Below are 20,621 nucleotides of genomic sequence, written 5' to 3'. Positions count from 1 at the left end.
TATTTTATTTAGCACATAATATTTTTCTACAATGTACAATGCCAGTTAATTCTAGGAGTACAATAAGAATTGGAGAGATAGGATTTTTTTTTCTTTTACTTGTTTATTTTAAAATATGGAGAATCAGAGTTATGGTTTATTTTTTGCAATATTTTAAAATTGTAATTCTTGAATAATTATTAATTTTAATTAAGTAATCTGTCATGAGAATCCGCCTACCAATGCAGGAGACCTGAATTTGATCCCTGGGTAGGGAAGATACCCTGCAAAAGGAAATGGCAACCCACTCCAATATTACTTGGGAAATCCCATGGACAGAGGAGACTGGCAGTCTGCAGTCCATGGGGTCACAAAGAATTGGACACGACTTAGCGACTAAACTGGACTGAACTAGCAACTAAACAAAAATTTATACCAGAATGAATGAACTAGCTACCACAACTAGTACACCCAAAACAAACAAAAAATTGCTTGGTGGTATAATTAAAATACCACCAAAGTTTATACAATAATTATATTTTCTTTTTGCAGAAAAAAAAATCAGACCACATATAATGTAAGTTACTCCACAGGGTAAATAATTAAAATAAATAATATGGATTAATTGAGAAGTGAAATAAATAATAAATTCTTCTCATGGTCTTGTATGTTAATAAAAATGGAAAATTTTTGAAGACCCAGTTTTGTCCCACGAATTTCCTTTACAGGTACTGAATTTTTCAAAAGCTACAAAGAAATTTATTGATATAAATGCATGTTCTCATAATAACCATAAATCTAGGAGTGTGTGTGTGTGTGTGTATTTTAATTTAGAACAATGCCATTCCATTTCCTGTATAAATTGGTACCAGAGCATGAATCACTTCTTTGTTGTAAACTCTCCTTAGAATTTCTTGGGAGAGGAATTGAACAGAACATTGATTTCCTATGTGAGATAATTCTTAGAATTTAAATAAACCTATCCGTTAAACTAAAACCACAAAATTAGCATTTTACTAATCACTAGGTTTAAATAGCTTGGAAACAAAAGTTAGCCATCACCTTGATCATCAACCCAGCTTGCTGCTTCTTCCCAGTCTTGGGTTCAAGGTATTATGTATACATATAACAAAATTTCTGATTTTCCTCTGTCTCATCTTTCATTCTTCACTAATACACAGTTGTAACTTTTCTATGTGATTGCAAGTATTGATACTTTCCTATGATATACTGTTAGCTTAAAAATATATTGGCAAATGTTGATACCATCTATCTCAGAGCTACAGGTGAAAAGTTAAATATTTTTATAAAGACCAAATTTTCTGATGATTTTTAAACTAAATTCTTATATACTGAAAATGTAGATATATAACTTCAATATAGATTTATGGTAAAATAATTTGAATCATTTTGTCGAATTCTGTAAAAAGTTGTCATACAGAATAATTTATAATATTTTTGTTATAATAGTGAACGTCATTTCTGGTAGAACATTTCAAGGCCAATTTTATTCCATGTAATTAGGTTAATAAAATTAATTTTATAAAGGATACGTCAATGATAGAAATTAGACATAAATGACTACTTTTATAAAGATGATTAAATTTGGATATTTATAAGCATACAAATAGATGAAAACAGTAAATTCATTTGGAGCTTATAAATATGTCTTTTCTAACAAATGCAGCTAGATTCTACAGTTTGTAAACTGAAGCAGCCTACATAAAATAATCTGTCATTAGTTTGCTGACTAAGTTATAAACAAATTTCATGTATAATCTAATTTTTCCTTATTTATCTGAAGCTCATTTTTCCAGCACATATAAATGTATGTACTTTTGGGTCTTATAATTTAATGGAACTCTAGGAGTCAAAAGTGATATGTTTGATTTATGAGTCTGTTCAATCATCTTCATACAGTCATGTCATGGATATATCAACATAGCAAAATTAAGTAATAGCTAGATTGTTTTAAAAATTTAATGAAGGTTAATAGTTTCTACATAATGCACAAGCAATGCTTTTCATGAAGACTCTGAAAGAGCAGGGTAAAGGATAAAGACATTTTCAAAAAATTATAGATAAAATTAAATGAAATTTACCAGTGGATTTTAGCTTATCAATTTTAATAAATTCAATGATCTAAGAGGAAATTTCTTTTTAATTTTTATTGTAGTATTTTAAAATTTGTAATATTTAAATATTGATGCTTCTTTATTCCTCTGACAAAACCCTATTATTACTTTCAGGATCAAATGCTTTACTTAAAAATGTAGTAAGATATTGATATTTCTTATCTCACATAAGCACTAAGCAAGATAATTTGAATGCTAAGTATTCATATTGAAGAGCAAAATTAAAAACTAAATGAATAAAAATATTACTTTCAAGTGAAACAACTTTTATCATAATATACTCCTCTGTTGGAAAAAATCAAAATTTTTTTTCATGAATCAAATTTTATTATAAGACCTAACTATTTTGTTTTCTTACATAGATCTTCACAACCATGAAACTTCTCATCCTTACCTGTCTTGTGGCTGTTGCTCTTGCCAGGCCTGTGAGTACAGTAGAGAATTTAGAAGATTCTAGATTCTTGTTTGAAGTCATCTCAAATGCCATTTGATGCAAATCTCATCAAGTGCAAGATATTGTAGTCGTAAAGAATTTGATGGTCTCTAATTAGCTATTGAATCGTTTATATTAAAGCTATGGTAATCCTTCACATTTTGATCACTGTTATTTAGTTCATTCAAAGACTTAACTCCAAATAAAGTCTCTAACTTGAAATATGAACACCTCGCAATAAAAAATTAAAAATTTAAAAAAGAATAAGGTAATTAACAATACAATAAAGAGCATCAAAGAAGATAATTATTCTCTTTGCCTGGGTCCATTATAGGCTTAACATATTTGCAAACATATATATGTCCAATATTGTATTACCAAATATACTGTTAAGCCCTATATTCCAGTGTATCCACTTTTGAAACCTAAATCAAACTCTCACTTGAGATGGCTCATGCCAACCACTATTTCCCAAGGTACAGAATGTTCGGCTCATTCAGCTGATTCAGAGATCTAATAATTTGGTCCGTGTAGAGAGAAAAACTAGATAATGTAAAGTAACTTAAGTTTCTTCTCAAAAAACAAATTCAGTTACTAATGTGAAACAGAAGTTATTCTGTTCCTTTGTGACCTCTAGATAATGATAAATAAATAAATAGGAATCAACTGACAAGAAAGCGATTCAAATAAGATAATAGTCTTGGATATTTGGACACTCAAACTATCAAATATAGCTGCAAAAGTTTCTGAAATGCTGAGATATTCTATTGTTAAACTCCTATTTTCTAAATTTTGAATAATGAAGGATCATTAATAATCCAGCTTCTTAACCAATAGAGTTCTGTCTGTGCTAAACCCTAAGCATCAAAAGAAGGAATTATCTGACAGTAAGTTACAAAAAAGGATCCAAGTTCTTCAGAAATGTGTCATTGGTATAGTCCATATCTTGTCCTTTTATAAATGAAACAGATATAGATCCCCCAGCAAACAGATTCTTTAATCCTTTTCCAAAGAAAACATCATTTTTTAATGTTAACATTTAACAAACATAAATCTTGTTCCCACAGTTAAAATGCAGATTGAGTTAAATTTTTATGTAATTTAATTTATGATAAAAAATAAAATCCAAACAAACAATGTTTCAGATTAGTTTTTTGTCTTTTTACATACTTTTCTCCACCATACTCTAAAAACAGAAGATAATTTACTTTTCTTTGATTTTTATCAATAAAATCCATTTTTTTTCCCTCCCAGGGGAACTTGGTGTCAAATTTAGCTGTTAAAATACAAACTTCTTAAATAGCAGTATTAAATGTATAGTATTACATGTTCCTTGAGATATTATTATTATTGTATTTTGAGTGCTTTTGGTTTTACAATTCTTGCATTTTTTTTTTTTTAACAGAAACATCCTATCAGGCACCAAGGACTCTCTCAAGTGAGTGCTCTATTCTATGTTCTAAGAATTCACTGTAATTGTGTAGCTTAAGTGATGATAAATTGCTAATATATAGATTGTAGTCCCGTTTCTTCCTTCTCTAGAAAACAGCCAGTTTCACATTTGGTGAGGTGTAGTATCTTCAACTATTGAGCTGAATATTGATCTGCTCTCACAAACCTTTTTAGAGAAGAAGGCATTTGGACTTATGTATTTATGATTAATAAAAATGTTATTATTCAAGAGCAGTAGTTAATTAAACAGAATATGTATATGTGGTCTATTTTAATGTATTATTGATTCTTTTTATCTCTTCTCCTTGCACTCAAACATGATTTACAACTTGATCTCAATTTACACACTGAGTATTAAACTAGATACTCTTCCACACACTTCTACAAGAGTCATTAATCTTCCACCCTATCCACTGCTTAGTTCATTTTTTATTCTCTACAGAATGAACCAGACAGCAGAGAGATAAGGTTCTTTCTTTACCCCAACTAATTTCTCTTTCAGTTAGCTATGATAAATACTGAATGTCTTCTTCATTTCAATTTTCATTTGTATACATTCATTTCAGTTGCATCCAGATACTCAGATACTTTGATTACTCTCTCAGTTCTCTGTTTTCATTACATTCCTATTAAATTCCTCCTGTGACATTTGATAAGTATGAACTGACTAAACCTATAGGCCTGGTAAAGAAGGAACCAAATATGGTGTCTCCTTAAGATTTTAAAATAAGATCATAAAGCTGAAACTAATTATCTCTTATTTTACCTAAGAAATATTTTGGTTTACCTAAATAAATGGAGAACTTGTGTTAAAACGGAAAAACATTCTCCTTTTTTGACTGTGTTTTTCACTTTTACAATTCACAATTTAATTCCTACAGGAAGTCCTCAATGAAAATTTACTCAGGCTTGTTGTGGCGGTAAGTGTTATCCACTTCTTCTTAAATGACAAATGTATTTTTCTGGAAAAATCAACTTAATTTTTATTTATAAATATTTTTTCACTCGGTCAAATTTTTTCTTCATTTACTCACCCAAGCAACCACAAAGAATGTTGAAATTATATATGCAAATATTAAAAAGCTGCTTTAAATATTAATCTGTATCTATATATTTGACTCTTTGTAAAACATTTATGCTGTCTTGTGCATAATCCTTGTAAATTTTACAATTTCCATTCTCATTATGATGGAATGTTCCCTTATCTCTACAATACCCTGGATGTGTTGTGTCTTCTGTAATTTCATGACTGAATTGTCAAATAGAATCAAATAGAAATTTTACTTTAAGACCACTATTTAAAAGATTTGATAGGCAGCCCAACTTGGTCTGAATGATTTTTAACATAATCTTCTTTTTTCCTCGTAGCCTTTTCCGGAAGTGTTTGGAAAGGTAAGAAATTCTGAACAGAATATACTGCAGAATTAACAAAGCATTTTATTCTATGTTATTTATGGTGTTATGCCAATTCTTTATTGCCTTTTTGTGGAAATAAACTCTGGATTATTGAACCAGACAGAGAGATCAAGATAACGCAGAACTATGACTTAAACAAGATGAAAGATAATAATAGTGAAATTTACTGGAACAAAATTTTTAAATATTTTTAAGTCCACAGTAATGTACTGACAGCTTAAATAAAGAAAACTTAGCAAGGAGATAATGCAAGAAATGATATAGCAAGGAATATTAGTGCATTCACAAAAAGCATATTTATTTTTTAATTTGCAACAGTACAATGCAAGATGCATTTCTTACAGATATCCATTCATTCATGTTTCTCTTCTTTTCTGTCCTTAAGGAGAACATCAATGAACTGAACAAGGTAAGGAACATAAATGATACCTAAATTATTTTACAGTTATCTCAAAATCACATTTTGCAACCTACAATTTTTTGGTTTTGACAAAGAGAATTTTTGAGGGAAAAATAGAGTGATGAACTCAAGGTAATGAAAATATGAAAATTTTCTTAAGGTGGTGTGTCAAAAAATGCTTTGTGCAGTAGGAAAAACATTTTAGAAAAAAATTTCCTGCAACATTTGTACTTTTCTTGAACTTTCAAAATGACTGATGAGATCTACTGAGAATTCTAAACATTGATTTTATTGATTTAACTTTGCAACTGTGAGGAGACAAGGCATTAGTATAAATGAATGAATGGATAAAAGAATGAATTAGTGCAATTATGGACTGACAGACTATTTTCACTTATCACCAAAACAGAAAGAATGTTTTATTGAGTACTACATAAAGCAATATATCTGCTCCAAGAATGTTTTACATAATCACAATTGATTTTTTACTTTCTTTAAACACAATTTTTTGATCAAGGTTGTTTTTCAAAGTTTTAATAGCTTTGTTATTAAAAAAAAATACAGGTATTTAAAAATTTACATCTTCTTAATTATTCTTCATGCCTGACTGAGCATCTTTTCTTGGCAGGATACTGGGAGTGAATCAACTGAAGTAAGATTCTTTATTTTAAAACTATTAAATATAATATAAGGGAAAGAAAGAAGTAAAAATTATCCTAATCAAATATCCTTTAAATATCCTAATCAAAATGAATGAACAATTTTCTTAGGCCAAAACTAAAGCAGATATCTAATTCAAAGAAAAAAAGATGCAACATGTATGTTGACCAAAATTGGCTGGATAACTAAACCAACATAGTATTTTGAGCTTAAATTCTATGGATCATCTCACTGCTCTCTCTACACTGGTATGGTCATGGAAACTGAACACAACATACTACATGGAGAAAATTTATTTTGCTTAAATATTTATGCATCATTGAACCAATGCTTTGTGCACTTTTATTTATCACATAATCTTTAATCCAATGCTCTGGTTTGTCATCCAAAAGCCAAGTTAAAGAAAAAAAGAAGTTAGGCTAGTCAAAGGAAAATGTATGATATTTACACTAATTTATCAAAACATATAAAAACATACCATACTTTTTATTGAACTCTGAAATACAGATTAAAGAGGCTAGCTAGATTAAAGAGGTAGGTAGGCTTTTTTTAAAATTTTCCTTACCACTTCACTATTGCCACCCATTTCTATTTCCTTTGGCATCCATTTTATTTGGTAATTATCATTTTACATTGGAATGTTTGTCATGAAAAATAAAGTTAATTCTCTTTTCTTTTCTAAGGATCATGCCATGGAGGACACTAAGGTAAGATCTTTATTTTAATAAACTCTACACTGATATATCATAAATAGGATATGCTCTATGCTTTAAGAAAGCTTTCCGCTTCAATTGTGCAATTGAACTCCTCAAGCAGGGCTATCACACCCAAGAATGTACAATGTTGTGCCAGATAAAGTTAAAGTAAGGAGAGGAAATTTGACATTTACGTGATCAGGAGAAACTTTGCTTCTTTATTAAAATCAAGAGTAAAAACAAAATGTACATAAGTGTTTAAAAATGAAACATCCGACTCAAAAAACTAAAACCCTGCTTCTGTCATCCTAGGGTAAGAGTTCACTCTCTTGTGTGTTGAGGGTGGTCTTTGGGGAGAAAGAATTTATTGCAGCAATTATATAGGATCAATGGGCTATGCTGTTGTTCAGTCGCTCAGTCGTGCCCGACTCTGTGACCCCATGGACTGCAGCACACCAGGCTTCCCTGTCCTTCACCATCTCCGAGAGCTTGCTCAAACTCATATCCATTCAGTCAATAATGCTATCCAACCATCTCATCCTGTGACATCCTCTTCTCCTCCTGCCCTCAATCTTTCCCAGCACCAGGGTCTTTTCTAATGAGTTGGTTCTTGGCATCAGGGGGCCAAAGTACTGGAAATTCACCTTTAGCATCAGTTCTTCCAGTGAATATTCAGGATTGACTTCCTTTAGCGATCCCTCCACTCTTCTCTGGTAGCATATTGGGCACCTACTGACCTGGGGAATTCATCTTTCAGTGTCATATCTTTTAACATTTTCATACTGTTCATGGGGTTCCCAAGGCAAGAATGCTGAAGTGGTTTTCCATTCCCTTCTCCAATGGGCTATGCTACTACCTAATCTCAAAACATGGAAAAAATTCATTAGCCCACAATACTTTTTACTCAACTCTCCCAAGAGATGAATATTTTACTGCATATTAGAATCAATATCTTAGTATGCACTTGGGAACAAAAATCATATCCATATGTAAATATAAACATCTATGACTTAGGAAAAAACTAAATGTTTCATAGAGTAGAACTTTTAAAAGCTTGTGTAATTTTAGTTCTGTTTTGAAATTCATTGTTCTATTTTAATGTTTCCAATTTATTTACATCAAAATTTCCCCAAATGTATGTGAGACTATAAACTCAACCCAGGGTTTCAGGTTGCCCAGCTCAATAGGATTCTTCATTCCAGGTTTCATTTTTATCACAAAAATTCCTATGCATTTGCATTCTACTCAAGAAAGTATCTGTGTTTGCTTTAATAAAAAGGTTTTAAGTTATAAAGTAAGTTATTATACTCCCCTCTCCAACATATTTTAAATAAAATTGACAATCCAAAAAAAGTACATTTTATTGGCCCTGACTCTTTTTATATCCAATTGTTTTCACTAAAAACTAGTTAGCAACACAATTTGAAAGTGTGGAATAGTTTCCTTCTAATTCTAAAAGTCTCAGAGGCAGTAACAATGATTTTATTTCTTTTAGCAAACAAAATCTGGAAGCAGTTCATCAAGTGAGGTATATCATTTTTATGTTAATTCAGTATCCCAATTAGAAAATGTTTATGAAAATTTGTTGTACCATAAAGTTTACATGTCCCATAAGGTTTCATCGTACAAGGCACTATGCATGCAGCTCTATCCTAATTTTAACATACAAGGCTATCAACCCCCAAAATGTAAGAAAACAATTATTTGTCAGAGACAAAATTACAGATTTCTTTCTGGGCAAATAATCCTATCTGGATATCTGTGGTGTCCAAAAATTATTTTTCTAATTTTTTTTTTCCTTCCCAGATTTTGGTAGAACTAAATCTTGTCACTGAAAATTATAATAATGGCTATGCTTCTAAATTGTGAAATATAAATATGATATATCCTTTGTGGAACTCAGTCAATTCTATGTTAAAGAGACACTGGAATCCTTTGCTATTTGTTAAACTAGAGGAGAAAAAGAGAAGGCATACAAGGTGATGAAGTCCTTAAACTTTGGGAGCAGAACTTCATCCAATTTACGAAATAAACCCAGCTCCATTATGCGGAGTTTCTGTGAATTCAGTTAAAAGTGAATACTGCACAATCACCTCCAACATTCTGAATAACTTCTCTGGTGAAAGCAGTGAGAAGAGAAAAGAGAACCTTGACTACAACATGTACTTTGATTGTTCACCTTATCTAAATTATCCAGGAATTTCTGGCTAAAATCAGTTTACCACAGATAAGTTATGATGTGTCTGATTAATTAGCATTTTTTATCTTGAATGTAAATTAATGTCATAAAATTAACAATACATGTTTTTATTTTTTAAGGAAATTGTTTCCAGTATTGCTGAGGTGAGATATATTTACTAAATTTAAAATATATTAACATCACCCAGGATATCTTAAAATTTAATTAAACTTTTTATTTTTTGAATTTTTTAGCAGAAGCACATTCAAAAGGAAGATGTGCCCTCTGAGCGTTACCTGGGTTATCTGGTAAAATTTTATTAAAAGTTAATCAAATACCAATGTATTAGGGAATGAGTAAGAATGTTGTATTGATAAATTATCTCTCCTTTTCCATATCTGCTAAACTTAAAACCAAGTAAGCAGTCTAACAGATTCTAGCAGTATACTGATCCCTTCTGAAAATAAAACTGACAATTTTTTTAATCTCAGATATTAATTCATACTCTCATTTGAATATTTGTGTATTATAGTCTACTTTCAGATCTGATTAGCACAGTATTGAAATGGCACGCTATAGATTTGACCAGACTTGAGTTTGACTCTAAGCTCTACCTTTTACCAGCATGTGATATTAGACACATGATATAGACCTTCATTGGAAGGTCTGATGTTGAAGCTAAAACTCCAATACTTTGGGCACCTCATGCGAAGGGTTGACTCATTGGAAAAGACCCTAATGCTGGGTAGGATTAGGGGCTGGAGGAGAAGGGGACGACAGAGGATGAGATGGTTGGATGGCATCACCGACCTGATGGACATGGGTTTGGGTAGACTCCGGGAGTTGGTGATGGACAGAGAGGCCTGGCGTGCTGCAATTCATGGGGTGGCAAAGAGTCGGACACGACTGAGCGACTGAACTGAACTGATATTAGACAGTTTCCTTATCTGCTGTAAGTCTATAATCTAACTTCCAAAGTGACAAAATAATAATAAATATTTAAGCATATAAAGCAATTAATACAAACAAGACATAGTACAAAGAAAGCCCTCGGTAAATGTGGCTAGTATCAGAAACATCATTTTTCCCCACTTCATCCAATATTCTGATTTAATTTGCAAAAATCAGAAAACAAATGGGACTTCCCAAGATGGTGCTAGTGGTAAGGAACCCCTCTGCCAATGCAGGAGACTCAGGCTTGATCACTGAGTTGGGAAGACCCACTGGAGGAGGGCATGGCAACCCACTCCAATATTCTTGCCTTGCGAATTCCATGGACAGAGGAGCCTGGAGGGCTATATCCATAGGATCACAAAGAGTTGGGTACAACTGAGGTGACTTAGCACAGCACAGAAAGCAAATCTGTTTCCAATTTTCTTAGCAATTCTGATAGAATACACACTGTAAGCAAAACTGCCTCAGTTCAGTTCAGTCGCTCAGTCATGTCCAACTCTTTGTGACCCCCTGGGCCGCAACACACCAGGACTCCCTGTCCATGACCAACACCCAAAGCTTGCTCAAGCTCACGTCTGTTCAGCGATGCCATCCAACCATTTCATCCTCTGTCGTCCTCTTCTCCTCTCCTGCCTTCAATCTTTCCCAGCATCAGGGTCTTTTTCAATGCGTCAGTTCTTCACATCAGGTGGCCAAAGTATTGGAGCTTCAGCAAAAGTCTTTCCAGTGAATATTTAGGACTGATTTCTTTTAGGATTGACTGAATACTTATTTATATCTACTGCATTATAATATATCTTAAGTTAAAAATAAGGTAACAAAGTAGTTTTTCTAATGTTTAAAAAAAAGAATAATTGGGTTAATCCAAATTCTCTGTGGTAGAAATAATACTAAAGTAAGATTGTTAGTTCCTCATTCTTTACTCCTGGGAAAAGGATACCATGATAGATGGTATCCACGAAATTGACAATATTTTTTCTTTTTGAATAGGAACAGCTTCTCAGACTGAAAAAATACAACCTACCCCAGCTGGTAATATTTTATTATAATAATACAAAATTAGGTCTACAGAATAAAAATAATTAAATGTAATTTACTTTGACTAAATTCTGCATCAGATCATGTTAAAGCCTCCCAAATGATTCATTATATTCTGGAATTTATTCTGTATTTATTTTCCCAAATTCTGTACTGGGTGGTGATTCCATATATATGCCTCCTTGTGAAAGCACAGATTATACCAAATAAACTTTCCATTTAAGAAAACAATGTAGACACTGTAGAAGGAATCAGGGATCCCATACATTCAAATTGCTTTTGTCAAAATTCTCTAAGAAAGAATTGGCAAATTGATTGATCTCATTGTCTCTAGACCCATTTCCTTATGTGTGAAATGGAAATACAGTTATTTTCACTTCCTGATGTTGTTTTGAATATTGAATGAGCAATCTCCTACTCAGTTTATCCCTGAGGCTAGCTTGTGGCAAGTCCAATAAAACGTTCAAAAAATTTCTCCTTCCCCTACTCCCTAGACTCAATAAAATTTGCTATGTTCATGAGACCTCTGACAATATTATGAAGGTTTTGTTTTTTGTAATCAAGATGTGCATTTGAATTGTGAAGTCATAAACTATCTGCTGATAGTATGGATAGATCAAAAAAGTATCTATTAGCACAATCCAGCTTCTCTATTTAGTATCAATCCTTTGGAGTATCTTAGTTTTTCTCTTGGGAGGCCATAAATTTTGCTTTTAGTTATGCCAAATAAGCTTGATTAATTAGGACTTTAGGGAAAAAGACTTGTCTTAGCAAAATTACATTTTCACATTTTTATTCTGTTACAGTTGTAGGAAGGAGGAAGTCAATAATGAATTTAATTTGGACCTCAGTGTCACTCTTGCTTGTTTCCAAATTGCTTGTGTTGCTTTGGACTTAGAATCCAAATAAATTTAGATATATCAGTACCCCAATCAAACTTATCATTACTAATCTAAGAAATTACATGAATAACATATTTTAGCACCTTAGTTATGATGTGATTAGGCTGTAACCTCCACAAGTGTTAGAACTATATGGTCCTGCTGACAGTGTTCATCGTTCATAGTGTTCACTATTATTTATTTCATAGATGGTCCCTAGCATTTAGCATAGACCCCCAGTGAATGAAGGTACCTAGCAAATGTCTGTGATTCACACATGAGTAAAATCAATGTACTAAAATAAAGTGATCTCTCTTTCTGAGGAAGCTATTCATGACCATATAAGATTATTTATTAAATCTGGAATATCTTAGTATTTTCTTCAAGTGTTGTTCTTATAATGTGTGTTCCTCTTTCTTTTTTAACAGAAATAAATATAATCCAAGGGAGAAATTTTTCTACTACCCATATTTGATAATGTTTTATTTAAAATTTATAAAAGATAAAATGTAAACAAATGATTGATAGTCATGAACAGAAAATATGTAGTCCTAAGGAACTGGTGGATTATTTCCCCCCAGATATGAAACTTACAGATTCTTTATCCTTCCAAACTATAGTAAGTGTAACATTAAGTTGAACATTTTTTCTTAAGTTAGAAAATGAAAGATATATTGCTAATTTTCAAAATTTTGTCAGAGAATAGAGTTTATCCTAAGCTTCACAGATGATGATATATTCTTGGTAATTGTAAAATGAATGTATTATATCAGAAGATATCTAAGTAACTTAGAATATATTTCCTTCTATTTAGGAACAACTTCACAGTATGAAAGAGGGAAACCATGCCCAACAGGTAATATTTTGCTTAATGAATTACATAATGATAATATGTTGCAAAGTTTAAATATGTTTGCTTTTAAATAGCTTCACAATTTTGAAGAGACTTTTTTCTTCTTAGGTGGTTATTTTTCACTCCCAACTTTCTGAAACAATTTGAAGTAATCAGTCTGAGAAAGGAGAACTATTTGTCATTCTTCTTTGGAATGGGAGCTGTTCTGTTCTGTCAGTCTCACCTGACAGCAGCACCTTTGTAATTCTAAACACTACGAAGTGTTAATTTCCATGGTTACATTAATTTCTCTTTTAAGGTATGCCTAAATTCCTGAATTTCCTAAATATAAATTGAATTTAAGAATCAAATCATATCTTTATGTCCATGATTTGATTCTTAAATTCAATTTATATTTAGGAAATTCAAACTCATAATTATGCTCTTTCAAGCAAGCCATTTGGAGATTTATCAATACTAATTGAAACCTTTAGAAGAAACCATCTGGAGAGATATTAAATGTCTCTGTCAAAAAACTTTTCTGATTCTCTGTTTTCTCTTCCATCTGTACAGTGTATTTATCTATAATATATAATAGAAACTGATTCTTCCTCTGCCTTGCATTCCATTGATTCAGTAGTGCTCCTGGGGCTTCTGATTTCATTTTTAAGCTGACAACCAGATACTGTGAAATATGTGCTGCTATTACAATTCTGATTCCTATCAAAAGCTATGCCAATTTCAATCACTACTGTCATTTAGTGAATCTTATGAGGATTATTGAGTATGTTTCATATGTCTTAGAAGAAATAGTATCTGGATAATGCAATTGGCAAAATTATTAGTGTGAATTCCCAGATCTCTAACATGAAAAGCATTTCAAAAAGTTTGCTTCTTATATTTTTTGGTTTTATTCAGCCTTAAAAGATGACCCTGACTCTTTTTTTCTTTCCAGAAAGAGCCTGTGAAAGGTGTGAATCAGGTAAGTGTGTGTCTGTGTGTGTGCGTTTTAATACTGCCTCAAACTATCTATTGGTAGCCACTGTTTTTTGAAAGTTATTTTACTAGTTGCATCAAGAAGTAGTGCTCTGCTAGTATTTCTCAGTTGTTGACTGGTGTTGGACTCTAACATTGCTGATTCTAACATTGCCATGAAAGATCAAATCTAAGTTGCCAAAGGAAATGAAAGAACAATTTTATGGCCATCCCTGAGTGAAGACAGCTTCAGGTCAACTTTTAAGTTAGAACAACCTCAACCAACTATTCATGTTGTTCAAATTTGACTTTTTATTAATCTATAGTACTGTCTGGGCTTCTTGAGTTTTCAATCTTAGATCTAATCTTATGACCTTGAGCAAGCTGTGTTCTCTCTGAGCCTTGCTTCTTCATTTGTGAAATTAATATGAATCTATCGATTATTTTCTTCCCCAACTCACATATCTTGAGTTTTGCAGTGTTCTTTTTTGTATCTTTACTTTTAAAGGTGGTACCTGCATTCAGTTCAGTTTCTTTGGTCCATTGATAGTTGAGCTTATATATAGTATGCTAATGAAAAAATAAACCATACAAAGAAAACCATGGAGTTTTATAAATATGAATCTGATAAGGGATTAAACAAGATTCAAAACATAGTAATCAATCAATTTTATGATAATTATTCCTTAATGTGAATCATATTTTGCTCTCAATTTCTTCTAAAATTCTCTCTTCACTCATGGGCCAAAGTAAGAGAAAAGAAAAGACAATTATGTACTTCACTGAGTTCTAAAAAGTACACTATCCTTACTTTTCCATGTAATTAAAAAAAAGAGGGTGATTATTCTAATCTTAATGAGAGCACTTGGTAGTAGTAGTTTAGTCTATTATGGCATTTAACTGGGTTTGAATCACAGAACAATTTTTTCCCTCTCTCTCCCTTAAGGAACTGGCCTACTTCTACCCTCAGGTGAATTTATTTTTATTTTTTATATTAATACTAATAAGAGAAAATCTCAGATTTCATATTCATTATAATTGTTAGGATAGGCAACCACAGTAAAACTTGAAATGATTTCTTTGGTTTTTCTAATTCCATCAAAGAACATATATTTTCCGCCTGAATATATAAAGAATCACATTAATACACAGAAACAAATAAAAGGCCATGATAGATTAACAGAGGTACCTATTCCAAAATTTCAGAAAAGAAGTAATGCTTTTGCACCAAAACCTTGCGGTTACAAAGGGGCACTGGGCTAGGAATTAGAGAATTCTTTTCTCTTTATTCTTGGCATTTCTGAAAACCCTGTATTATTCTGGGACAAGGACCTTCCCTTTCTTTGAGTTCACTGTCTTCATGGAAAGCTAAACTATAGAACAGAAAGGCAAAAATGACCTTCTATAGTCCAAATGCCCATGAGTTTATAAATTATATAATAATTAAATTCACACTACCACTTTCCTCTGGACTTTGGTAACTGGACCTGTGTTAGTAATGCAGATTCTTGGAGTTCAATACTGACTATTGATCTTAAAGAACTGATTTATTCTTACTCCTCAAGGACCCTAAGAAAAGCCCTTTCCAAAATTTCCTTACTGTGATTTACCATAGGGAAGAGTTTGATTTCTCCGTTTTCCTCACAGAGTAAACATCTCTTGTGATGCGAATAGCCATGTCTGAAATGAATGCAATGATTAATTCAAAACTGATTTCTCATACACTGTTGCTTTTTCAACGGTCTTTCTCTCTAGCTTTTCAGACAGTTCTACCAGCTGGATGCCTATCCTTCTGGTGCCTGGTATTACCTTCCACTAGACACACAATACATTGATGCCTCATCATTCTCTGACATCCCTAATCCCATTGGCTCTGAGAAAGGTGGAAAGACTACTATGCCACTGTGGTGGTAAGTTCATTTAAATGACTGCATATTGTTGTCTTATCAAAGGAAATGAAAGAAAACATAACATAAAAATAGATTTAGAATAAACATGACACATAAATGCTTAGTGTCCTATACTAGAATTTTCTGAAATGGAAAATTGGTGATAACTTTCTGATATATGGCTAACGTTAACCCATTACTCAGGAACATGTGGAGCAGTGCTATCTATTCAATAAGTGATATTCATTCTAATGAAAATAGGGGGAAAACTTTCTCTCCAAAGTAAAAATTCAACTTTACCCTCCTTGCACTTTTGCTAATCTTTAAATGCCTTTCTTTTGATTATATCCATGATGTACATTAGAATGCAGTGTAGGGGATAAAGCACAGATTTTGGCATTCTTAAAGTCCTATGCTTGTTTTTATAACCTTGAAGGTGATTAAATATAATAATCTATTAAGCATACTGCTAGGAAAATAAGTAGAGTTCATTTTTTGATTTAGCAAAATTTTATTACTGACTACCTTATTCACATTTTACCAATTTTTGTTCCTTCAGAAGAGTCAAGTGAATTCTGAGGAACTACACAATTGTGGTCTTTGGTAAGTCGGAAATTGCTTGTCTAATCACTGATCCTCTTTTCATATGAGAACTCAGTACAAAGATACAACTTGTAGACTATAAAGTTGTTTTGCTGGTCCTGTAGTCTAGCTATATGTAGATACATTAGCACTTAGATAATATCAATACTTAAATTGGCTTCAACATTTTTTGTATTATAATATTATCAAATTTAAGTAGCAATAAAATTAGCTAATTTTAATTAATATAATTTATTATATTGAAATTTCTATACAAGTATAGGAGTGTGGGTGTTACTAATTCTAGTGACCCCAACAGTAGAATCCTATTCTTTATGATCACTGAAATAGAAATACTTAACAAGTCATATAGTTAAATCAAGTGTTTGTCTATTAAGAAGAAAACGGATTTAAGTGTCCATAAATGTGTTTTGATTACTTCAATTTACTATATTGGAGCTTGTAGTTGTATGTATGTGTATGTTTCATTTCTAGTGGTGGAAACTTTCCTTACAACAGATCAAAAGAAGGAAAATAAAAGTCTGACGTACTTGGAAGTTTTTACTTTGAATTACTTTGCCATATTTTCTGTTACTGCAAAAGAAAGTGCAACCTAGTCATAAATTGCCTGTAAAACTTAAAAATCAGGAGCAGTGGGTATGTGTTAGTAACAGGAGACACATATAACTTTGTGAGCTTCATCGTAAGATGAAGAGAAAATGACTATTAAAATGTATCTTATCATAACAGTACCTTCTCCCTTCAAAACATGCAACAGAACTAACCACATATTTCTTTTTCGATTTACAGATGGGACTGAAAATTCCATGCTCTACATGTCTTTCATCTATCATGTCAAACCATCCTATCCAAAGGCTTCAACTGCTATTTTCAAATAGGACAATCTCAAATTGAAGGCACTCTTTCTTCTTGAGTTCTCTACTGTATTTTAGATAGCGTAACATCCTTAAGTGAAATTGTCCTAATAGCTTGTTACCTAAATTCCAGTAGTATCATGCTGGTATAAAGGCCACTGAGTCAAAGGGAATTAAAGTCTTCATTAAATTTCTATATGGAAAATCTGTTTTAAAAGCCTTTGAATCACTTCTCCTGTAAGTGCCATCATTTCAAATAATTGTGTGCAGTAACTGAGATTTTTTTTCTTTCTTCTTTTCAATAAATTACATTTTAAGGCACTATTCCTATTTTTTGTCATTATTCCATTGGGAGGAATTTACACAAACTTGTGAGTTTGTATGTGTATAACATTTTGTTTTCACTAAATTTTTATGACACTTTCAACCACATTTTAATGAAAAAATCCAAATGTTCACTTCTAGCTGATGCTGGAAGATTATAAACTGAGTCTAAGATCTTTCATTTGAAGTCAACTGTTTATAGAATATTTTCCATGAGAACATAGGTGTGGCTGCAGAGAGAACAGCAGTGTAGTAGCTGTGGGTGTACTGGGAATTTGAACAACCTTGTTATACTGTTTAACTATGCAGGACTTGTTGCAGCCCAATTAATTTGATTATACTTGAGTTTATAACTAAGTAGATTACAAAATAACCATTGTAAAGGTTAACACAGGACACACAGTAACAGAGCATTCATAGTGAGCTGTTCCGTGTCCTGCAAAGCTCTAATGAGGAATTACTTTTCAAAATGACAATAGCTGCTTGCTCTGATGTCTTTAAAGCCCCAGGTGAAATTTACTTTCCCGGCTTTATTCTAGGATTCCCAGCCAACCCAATCTGTCATGACTCTTTAAGAACCTTGTATAACCCAGGTCACAAAACACAGGTAACAAGGTCTGTTATGCAACGGCTTAGACCGTCTATATCAGTTGTTCTGTTTCTTAGTGATTATGTATATATGTATACATAACATTGAAACATGTAATTTTTGCCTTGAAATTTTTTAAATAATCCACTTAGTATTAGATATTCTGCCTCCTCCACGTTAAGAAGTACAAAGTGCAACAACTTGTTATTCAATCTAGAGAAGATTTGTCAACATACTCAGAATACTGGACCTGGCAGAAGTTAACGGAGGGTGCAGATTCATACGTCTTCATAAGATGTATCTCCCAGCTTCTGTCATCATGTCGGTTCCCAAATAATCAGCAAAACACAATTTCATGTGTTGTGAATCCTAAAGGAATAATGCCATCCATTTGATGAATGTCTCGTGAACAGTAGCAAGATAAAAATTATGTTTTCTGTGGATTAAACTGTGGTACAAGACTAGAGCAAACTTGTCCTTAAAAACTGTCTCTTGAGAGAGAAAGTTCTGTTTTTAAGACAAAAGCAAACTGCTTCTGGTATTTTTTTCTTTAGCTAAGTCAAAATGAAGAAAAATGAATTTACTAGCTGTAAAATAATATCCAGAATTTGCCTGACATGTATTATATTAAAAATGCCACCTGTAATAGGTGCCATAACCTCATTAAATTTGAAATAGTCTATTGTTATCCTCCAAGAAGCTATTTTAAAGGCCAAATGAGGAAGTGGAATAATGATGTAATTCACTATCTTTTAGTCTTTTCATCTTTTAGTGTTCAACAGCTGTAATTCCCCCAGAGATGCAAATTATGATTTTATGATAGAAAGAGACACAAGAATGGCTTATATTTAGTATTTTTTTACCTGCTTATTCCATAAATCAGAGGGATAATATGGGGATTAGAGGAGTGTCTGCATGTATCTAGTCAAACATTACACTCTGAACTGATGACTTACCATAAATGGTCTAGAATATCACTAGGCTTGAAAGGAGGCAAACTCGAGTGGCAACACAAATTATTACTCGACTCAAAGAAATCTCAAGATGAACAATAGATTATCAGGACATTTCTCCATCCAACTAATGAGTGGTAAGACAAAGCATGGATCTCAGAGTCTGTAAGAGGATCACACAGTTCCTTTTATCCAAGTAAATGCTTCAACTTCATAATCTGAAGGCAAGTACCAGAGTTGGAAATATGATGTTATAGTATGATCTTTCCTATAGAATTTTGATGTTCCTTTCATTCCAGGAATATAGCTCCATACACTGATTCTTATTTGTAAATAGCAGATGGGGTGAATCATCACTCGTGCTCTGATAGCAGCTTGAGCCAGAGTTTTGTTCAGCAGACAAATTATGTTCACTAGAAAATTTTTGTATTGCTACATCAAAAACCAACGTGATAACACAACCATTAAATTTTCCTAAGGATATAATAATTAGCCTCACACAGAGATCACTTCTGGTTTGACCATTTCTCATGAAATAACTGCCCCATTCACTATATCTCAGAAATTTTTAATTATCACCTTGCTTTGGAGTTTACCAGTTATTACTAAGTTTGGCGACACTAGTCTCATTCCATTTTCCCTGAGGTAGGAAATGCAATTTCAATAATTTGCACATCCAACTAGAGTTTTCAGTCAATTCTAGCTAGGCAGTAAATATTTTTGTGAGTTTATCCTTCATGGAAAAGTTTAAAGGAGAGGCATTGATGCTTTTACTAAAGACACAGGGAACTGATGGACCATTTGTACTAAGTGCAGGTTTTTACAGATGCTTAAATGTTTCTGTTTTGATTGTGGTTACAAAACTAACCTCTAGAACTTCACAAATAATACAAATGAGTAAAAGAAATGATTGTGAAAATGTTGCTGAGAGTGAACTGACAAATGTATGCATTCCCCTTCTGCTACTCCTTCCACTCCATTGTTGCATGTAAAAAGGAATACACAAGTCACGTGTGACCAAATATTGCGACTCTAGAAGAAACTAGAAATGTGGGTTGGTGTGTAAGATCTCCTAATTTTTTAATATGGTCTAGTTGTTTGCTTTTTTCTTTTTTAATACAAACTACACCCCCTCTTCTTTTTATTGGGCAAATCCATCCCTTAAGATACTAGTCTATTTACTATGTGGTGCATTAAGTTAAGAACTTTCCAGGCTTTCTGATTTCTACTTCCAGTTCATATCAAGGTTGAATCTTGGTTATAATGAAGGAAAATGAGAGGTTGGAAGTTAAGGTAACAATTAGCTACAGTAAACAAAGAAATCATAATTTCACCATGAAAAAGAAGTACAGGGAGACTCTCAAGAGCATTTGTGTTCTG

The 20,621-nt window shown here is 32.3% G+C and overlaps 1 protein-coding gene across 1 annotated transcript; it reads left to right on the top strand.

Moving 5' to 3' along the window:
* The first annotated feature begins 2,488 nt into the window (after positions 1-2,488).
* Positions 2,489-19,076, top strand: CSN1S1 (casein alpha s1). The gene is given in 16 exon segments (XM_081515782.1): positions 2,489-2,539; positions 3,953-3,985; positions 4,881-4,919; positions 5,368-5,391; positions 5,801-5,824; positions 6,444-6,467; positions 7,159-7,182; positions 8,666-8,698; positions 9,490-9,513; positions 9,604-9,657; positions 11,294-11,335; positions 13,016-13,078; positions 14,010-14,036; positions 14,976-14,999; positions 15,785-15,939; positions 19,061-19,076. Coding segments are annotated over 16 exon segments (657 nt in total).
* Positions 19,077-20,621: the final 1,545 nt, after the last annotated feature.

Source organism: Giraffa tippelskirchi, chromosome 1, assembly GCF_054371585.1.
Source record: "Giraffa tippelskirchi isolate mGirTip1 chromosome 1, T2T-mGirTip1v1.2.pri, whole genome shotgun sequence".
NCBI classification, from domain to species: domain Eukaryota; kingdom Metazoa; phylum Chordata; class Mammalia; order Artiodactyla; family Giraffidae; genus Giraffa; species Giraffa tippelskirchi.
This window is presented reverse-complemented; position numbering and strand designations above follow the sequence as displayed.